The 8,019-nt window shown below is 48.0% G+C and overlaps 1 protein-coding gene and 1 pseudogene across 1 annotated transcript in view; one reads left to right on the top strand and one right to left on the bottom strand.

Annotated features, from left to right (window-relative positions):
• The window catches only part of LOC120054303 (insulin-like growth factor-binding protein 3), a 45,336-nt gene extending 39,653 nt beyond the window's left edge, over positions 1-5,683 (bottom strand). The window contains exons 1-2 of the mRNA XM_039001718.1: positions 5,384-5,683; positions 3,692-3,811 (exon numbers count right to left, since the gene is read on the bottom strand). Of these exons, the coding sequence (XP_038857646.1) occupies positions 3,692-3,811; positions 5,384-5,683 (420 nt within the window). The remainder of the gene's footprint in view (positions 1-3,691; positions 3,812-5,383) is intronic.
• A 343-nt stretch (positions 5,684-6,026) lies between these two features.
• Positions 6,027-7,416, top strand: LOC120055124 (annotated as a pseudogene).
• Positions 7,417-8,019: the final 603 nt, after the last annotated feature.

The following is an 8,019-nucleotide window of genomic DNA, read 5'->3' on the forward strand; positions in this document are numbered from 1 at the left end:
CTCTATCTCCCCTGGACCCCTCTAACTCTATCTCCCCCTGCACCCCTCTAACTCTATCTCCCCCTGCACCCCTCTAACTCCCCTGCACCCCTCTAACGCTATCTCTCTCTGCACCCCTCTAACGCTATCTCCCCCTGCACCCCTCTATCTCTATCTCCCCCTGCACCCCTCTAACTCTATCTCCCCCTGCACCCCTCTAACTCTATCTCCCCCTACACCCCTCTAACTCTATCTCCCGCTGCACCCCTCTAACTCTATCTCCCCCTGCACCCCTCTAACTCTATCTCTCTCTGCACCCCTCTAACTAACTCCCCTGCACCCCTCTAACTCTATCTCCCCCGCACCCCTCTAACTCTATCTCCCCCTACACCCCTCTAACTCTATCTCTCTCTGCACCCCTCTAACTAACTCCCCTGCACCCCTCTAACTCTATCTCCCCCTACACCCCTCTATCTCCCGCTGCACCCCTCTAACTCCCCTGCACCCCTCTAACGCTATCTCTCTCTGCACCCCTCTAACGCTATCTCCCCCTGCACCCCTCTAACTCTATCTCCCCCTGCACCCCTCTAACTCTATCTCCCCCGCACCCCTCTAACTCTATCTCCCCCGCACCCCTCTAACTCTATCTCCCCCGCACCCCTCTAACTCCCCTGCACCCCTCTAACTCCCCTGCACCCCTCTAACTCCCCTGCACCCCTCTAACTCTATCTCCCCTGCACCCCTCTAACTCCCCTGCACCCCTCTAACTCCCCTGCACCCCTCTAACCCCCCTGCACCCCTCTAACTCCCCTGCACCCCTCTAACTCCCCTGCACCCCTCTAACTAACTCCCCTGCACCCCTCTAACCCCCCTGCACCCCACTAACGCTATCTCTCTCTGCACCCCTCTAACTCTATCTCTCTCTGCACCCCTCTAACTCTATCTCCCCCTGCACCCCTCTAACTCTATCTCCCCCTACACCCCTCTAACTCTAACTCCCCTGCACCCCCCTAACCCCCCTGCACCCCTCTAACTCCCCTGCACCCCTCTAACTCTATCTCCCCCTGCACCCCTCTAACTCTATCTCCCGCTGCACCCCTCTAACTCTATCTCCCCTGCACCCCTCTAACTCCCCTGCACCCCTCTAACCCCCCTGCACGCCACTAACTCTATCTCTCTCTGCACCCCTCTAACTAACCCCCCTGCACCCCACTAACGCTATCTCTCTCTGCACCCCTCTAACTCTATCTCCCCCTACACCCCTCTAACTCTATCTCCCGCTGCACCCCTCTAACTCCCCTGCACCCCTCTAACTCCCCTGCACCCCTCTATCTCCCCCTACACCCCTCTAACTCTATCTCCCCCTGCACCCCTCTAACTCCCCTGCACCCCTCTATCTCTAACTCCCCCGCACCCCTCTATCTCCCCCTGCACCCCTCTATCTCCCCCTGCACCCCTCTAACTCTATCTCCCCCTACACCCCTCTAACTCCCCTGCACCCCTCTAACTCCCCTGCACCCCTCTATCTCCCCCGCACCCCTCTAACTCCCCTGCACCCCTCTAACTCTATCTCCCCCTGCACCCCTCTAACTCTATCTCCCCCTACACCCCTCTAACTCTATCTCCCCCTGCACCCCTCTAACTCCCCTGCACCCCTCTAACCCCCCTGCACCCCACTAACGCTATCTCTCTCTGCACCCCTCTAACTCTATCTCCCCCTACACCCCTCTAACTCTATCTCCCGCTGCACCCCTCTAACTCTATCTCCCCCTGCACCCCTCTAACTCTATCTCCCCCTGCACCCCTCTAACTCCCCTGCACCCCTCTAACTCCCCTGCACCCCTCTAACTCTATCTCCCCTGCACCCCTCTAACTCTATCTCCCCCTACACCCCTCTAACTCTATCTCCCCCGCCCCCCTCTAACTCCCCTGCACCCCTCTAACCCCCCTGCACCCCACTAACTCTATCTCCCTACACTGTGTGGGGCAGGAGCTGGCACAGCACATACAGGTTTATATAAATTCGCATCCAGTCATCTGAGGGACACATGTTTCTAAGAGAACATCTTAGTAGGCCAAAGGTTACCAAATAGAAACCATGCCATAGTACTAGTAGGCTACAGCACCAACATAACTACAATCTCTCCAAACAACACTCACTACCGGGTTCCAAACTGCCTCTGGAAGCAACGTCAGCACAAGAACTGTTCGTTGGGAGCTTCATGAAATGGGTTTCCATGGCCGAGCAGCCGCACACAAGCCTAGGATCACCATGTGCGGTGCCAAGAGTTGACTGGAGTGGTGTAAAGCTTGCCACTATTAGATTCTGGAGCAGTGGAACTTTCTCTGGAGTGATGAATCATGCTTCACCACCTGGCAGTTCGACGGACAAATCTGTGTTTGGCGGATGCCAGGAGAAGACTACCTGCCCCAGTGTATAGTGCCTACTGTAAAGTTTGGTGGAGGAGGAATAATGGTCTGGATATGTTTTTCATGGTTCAGGCCCCTTAGTGCCAGTGAAGGAAAATCTTAACGCTACAGCGTACAATGACATTCTAAACGATTCTGTGCTTCCAACTTTGTGGCAACAGATTGGGGAAGGTTGTTTTCTGTTTCAGCATGACAATGCCCCCTGCACAAAGCGAGGTCCATACAGAAATGGTTTGTTGAGATTGGTGTGGAAGAACTTGACTGGCCTGCACAAAGCCCTGACCTCAACCCCATAGAATACCTTTGGACTGAATTGTAACGCCGACTGTGAGCCAGGCCTAATCTCCCAACATCAGTGCCCAACCTCACTAATGCTTTTGTGGCTGAATGGAAACAAGTCCCCACAGCAATGTTCCAACATCTAGTGGAAAGCCTTCCCAGACGAGTGGAGGCTGTTATAGCAGCAAAGGGGGGACCAACTTCATATTAATGCCAATGATTTTGGAAAGGGATGTTCGACAAGGAGGTGTCCACATACCTTTGGTCATGTAGTGTATATTCACAGATACAATTCTGAGAAATAAAAATGTTAAATTAACACCACCATGACTCAGAGACCATCCTGACCCCCCCCCCCCCACACACACACACACCACACACACACACACACCACACGTGCACACACACGCACGCATGCGTGCTCACACACACACAGAATATATTTTACTATCCTTGTGGGGACCTATAATTGATTTCCATGCCAAATCTAATTTTCCCTAACCCCTAATCCTACACCTAACCTTTACCCTAACTCTAACCCAAAATGTAACCATAACCCAAACCTTAACCCCTAACGCTAACTCCTAACCGTACACTTAACACCTAACCCTAATTCTGCCTCTAACCCTAATTGCAACCCTAACCCTTAATCTAACACCCAAGACTAAAATAGCCTTTGTCCTCGTCCCCACAATGGAGAATTTGACTTGTTTTACTATCCTTGTGGGGACTTTTGGGGATTTATGGTACCCACGAGGACAGTAATACAACCCCCCCCCCAACACACACTCACCCCCTCACTCACTCACTAAATAGGCTTCGGAAAGAAACCTTGCCCAGGCCCCCCACGGCCTTCTTTGACGTTGCCTTGACAACAGCAACATCAACAACATTATAAACATCAATAATAACCTGGTATTACAGCTAACGTTACAGATAAATGCACCCTGCTGACTCACTAGGAACAGGAAATGGGGTTTGTTAGGTGTGCGCGTGTTCTCACTTGTTTTTTCTTGTAGAAGCCCTTTTTGTCACAGTTGGGGATGCGGAAGCCTCTGGGGTTGAGCACATTGGAGATTTTAAGACTGTTCAGGATGCTTTCCATCTCTCTCCTGCATGGGCCCTGCACACACAGCACACAACACCTCAATAAAACATTATTAACCACTGTACTAACCCTGTATTAACCCTGTAATAACTCTGTACTAACACTGTACTAACACTGTACTAACCCTGTACTAACCCTGTACTAACACTGTACTAACACTGTACTAACACTGTACTAACCCTGTAATAACACTGTACTAACCCTGTACTAACCCTGTACTAACCATGTAATAACACTGTACTAACCATGTAATAACACTGTACTAACTCTGCACTAACCCTGTAGTAACACAGTAATAACACTAATAAAATTGTAATGACACTGTACTAACCACTGTACTAACCACTGTACTAACCACTGTACTAACCCTGTACTAACCCTGTAATAACCCTAATAAAACTGTAATGACACTGTACTAACCACTGTACTAACCCTGTAATAACACTGTACTAACCATGTAATAATACTGTACTAACCCTGTACTAACCCTGTACTAACCCTGTACTAACCCTGTACTAACCATGTAATAACACTGTACTAACCATGTACTAACCATGTAATAATACTGTACTAACCCTGTACTAACCCTGTACTAACCCTGTACTAACACTGTACTAACACTGTACTAACCATGTAATAACACTGAACTGACACTGTAATAACACTAATAAAACTGTAATGACACTGTACTAACCACTGTACTAACCCTGTAATAACACTGTACTAACCCTGTACTAACCCTGTACTAACCCTGTACTAACCTGTACTAACCATGTAATAACACTGTACTAACCCTGTACTAACCCTGTACTAAAACTGTACTAACCCTGTAATAACACTAATAAAACTGTAATGACACTGTACTAACCACTGCACTAACCCCTGTACTAACCCTGTGCTAACACTGTAATAACACTGTACTAACCACTGCACTAACCACTGCACTAACACTGTAATAACCCTGTACTAACCCTGTACTAACCATGTACTAACCCTGTGCTAACACTGTACTAACCCTGTAGTAACACAGTAATAACACTAATAAAACTGTAATGACACTGTACTAACCACTGTACTAACACTGTACTAACACTGTACTAACACTGTACTAACACTGTACTAACCCTGTAGTAACACAGTAATTACACAAATAAAACTATACTAACCCTGCACTAACCCTGTACTAACACTGTACTAACCCTGTACTAACACTGTACTAACCCTGTACTAACCCTGTAGTAACCCTGTAGTAACACAGTAATAACACTAATAAAACTGTAATGACACTGTAACAGCCCTGTACTAACCCTGTACTAACCCTGTACTAACCCTGTACTAACCCTGTACTAACCCTGTACTAACCCTGTACTAACACAGTAATAACACAGTAATAACACAGTAATAACACTAATAAAGCTGTAATGACACTGTAACAACCCTTTAATAACACTGTAATAACACTGTGTGCGCGTGTGTGTGCACGTGTATCTGTGTTTGGTAAGGTCATTTGTACAGTATGTGAGAGATAGGTGGTGGTAGGTATTAGTTAAGTGTCTATCCATGGTGCTAGAAATAGTCATTACTTACATACTCGGTCTCCCTCTTGTTATCCAGGGAGAAGTTGTGCATGTCGGAGTTTACTCCCCCAGACACTGACTCCACCTTGTAGCTCTGGCTCTTCTTATTCTGCTCCTTCTTGATCACGTCTAGCTTGGTGTGCAGCGGCGGTTTGGCCTCTATCGCCCCCCGATGTCCACCACCTCCGCCTTCCACACCTACCGCGCCCACCGCCACCGTTGTGGTCGTCGTCACGGCACGCCCTTCATCCCCCGCCCCGGCCTGCTCCCCGCTTGTGTTCTCTGTCAAAACAACAGGAATTGATGTCATGGTTTAGAAAAGTTTTCAAATGAAGTCCAAAAAGCTTGAGGATGAGTGTGTGTTGTTAGATTGTCATAGAGGATGGTCTATGCATTGGCAAGGAGATGGAACACCATTAAGTTAGCTTCAGGAACATCTTTACCAAGATTATGGTGTGTTTGGATACTGTCAGAGTTCCAGAGTTCGCGAATCTGAAATAGTCTAAATATTATAACGACCTGAGAATGAGACTAGTGCCTCGCAAGCTGTTCTAGGTCCCGAGACTGAGACAGAGAGAGAGATTGAGACAGAGAGAGATTGAGACAGAGAGACAGAGAGAGAGAGATTGAGACAGAGAGACAGAGAGAGAGAGATTGAGACAGAGAGAGAGAGATTGAGACAGAGAGAGAGAGAGAGAGAGATTGAGACAGAGAGACAGAGAGAGAGAGATTGAGACAGAGAGATTGAGACAGAGAGACAGAGAGAGAGAGATTGAGACAGAGAGACAGAGAGAGAGAGATTGAGACAGAGAGACAGAGAGAGATTGAGACAGAGAGACAGAGAGAGAGAGATTGAGACAGAGAGACAGAGAGAGAGAGATTGAGACAGAGAGACAGAGAGAGAGAGATTGAGACAGAGAGACAGAGAGAGAGAGATTGAGACAGAGAGACAGAGAGAGAGAGATTGAGACAGAGAGACAGAGAGAGAGAGATTGAGACAGAGAGACAGAGAGAGAGAGATTGAGACAGAGAGAGAGAGATTGAGACAGAGAGACAGAGAGAGAGAGATTGAGACAGAGAGACAGAGAGAGAGAGATTGAGACAGAGAGAGAGAGATTGAGACAGAGAGACAGAGAGAGAGAGATTGAGACAGAGAGACAGAGAGAGAGAGATTGAGACAGAGAGACAGAGAGAGAGAGATTGAGACAGAGAGACAGAGAGAGAGAGACAGAGAGAGAGAGATTGAGACAGAGAGACAGAGAGAGAGAGATTGAGACAGAGAGACAGAGAGAGAGAGATTGAGACAGAGAGACAGAGAGAGAGAGATTGAGACAGAGAGACAGAGAGAGAGAGATTGAGACAGAGAGACAGAGAGAGAGAGATTGAGACAGAGAGACAGAGAGAGAGAGATTGAGACAGAGAGACAGAGAGAGAGAGATTGAGACAGAGAGACAGAGAGAGAGAGATTGAGACAGAGAGACAGAGAGAGAGAGATTGAGACAGAGAGAGAGAGATTGAGACAGAGAGAGAGAGATTGAGACAGAGAGAGAGAGATTGAGACAGAGAGAGAGAGATTGAGACAGAGAGAGAGAGATTGAGACAGAGAGACAGAGAGAGAGAGATTGAGACAGAGAGACAGAGAGAGAGAGATTGAGACAGAGAGACAGAGAGAGAGAGATTGAGACAGAGAGACAGAGAGAGAGAGACAGAGAGAGAGAGATTGAGACAGAGAGACAGAGAGAGAGAGATTGAGACAGAGAGACAGAGAGAGAGAGATTGAGACAGAGAGACAGAGAGAGAGAGATTGAGACAGAGAGACAGAGAGAGAGAGATTGAGACAGAGAGACAGAGAGAGAGAGATTGAGACAGAGAGACAGAGAGAGAGAGATTGAGACAGAGAGACAGAGAGAGAGAGATTGAGACAGAGAGACAGAGAGAGAGAGATTGAGACAGAGAGAGAGAGATTGAGACAGAGAGAGAGAGATTGAGACAGAGAGACAGAGAGAGAGAGATTGAGACAGAGAGACAGAGAGAGAGAGATTGAGACAGAGAGAGAGAGATTGAGACAGAGAGACAGAGAGAGAGAGATTGAGACAGAGAGACAGAGAGAGAGAGATTGAGACAGAGAGACAGAGAGAGAGAGATTGAGACAGAGAGACAGAGAGAGAGAGATTGAGACAGAGAGACAGAGAGAGAGAGATTGAGACAGAGAGACAGAGAGAGAGAGATTGAGACAGAGAGACAGGACAGAGAGACAGAGAGAGAGAGATTGAGACAGAGAGACAGAGAGACAGAGATTGAGACAGAGAGACAGAGAGACAGAGATTGAGACAGAGAGACAGAGATTGAGACAGAGAGACAGAGAGACAGAGATTGAGACAGAGAGACAGAGAGAGAGAGATTGAGACAGAGAGACAGAGAGAGAGAGATTGAGACAGAGAGACAGAGAGAGAGATTGAGACAGAGAGACAGAGAGAGAGATTGAGACAGAGAGACAGAGAGACAGAGAGACAGAGAGACAGAGAGACAGAGAGAGAAAAGAGCTGTTAAATTCTACAACCACCTAAAAGGAAGCGATTCCCAAACCTTCCATAAGAAAGCCATCACCAACAGCGAGATGAACCTGGAGAAGAGCCCCCTAAGCAA

Source organism: Salvelinus namaycush, chromosome 10, assembly GCF_016432855.1.
Source record: "Salvelinus namaycush isolate Seneca chromosome 10, SaNama_1.0, whole genome shotgun sequence".
NCBI lineage: Eukaryota > Metazoa > Chordata > Actinopteri > Salmoniformes > Salmonidae > Salvelinus > Salvelinus namaycush.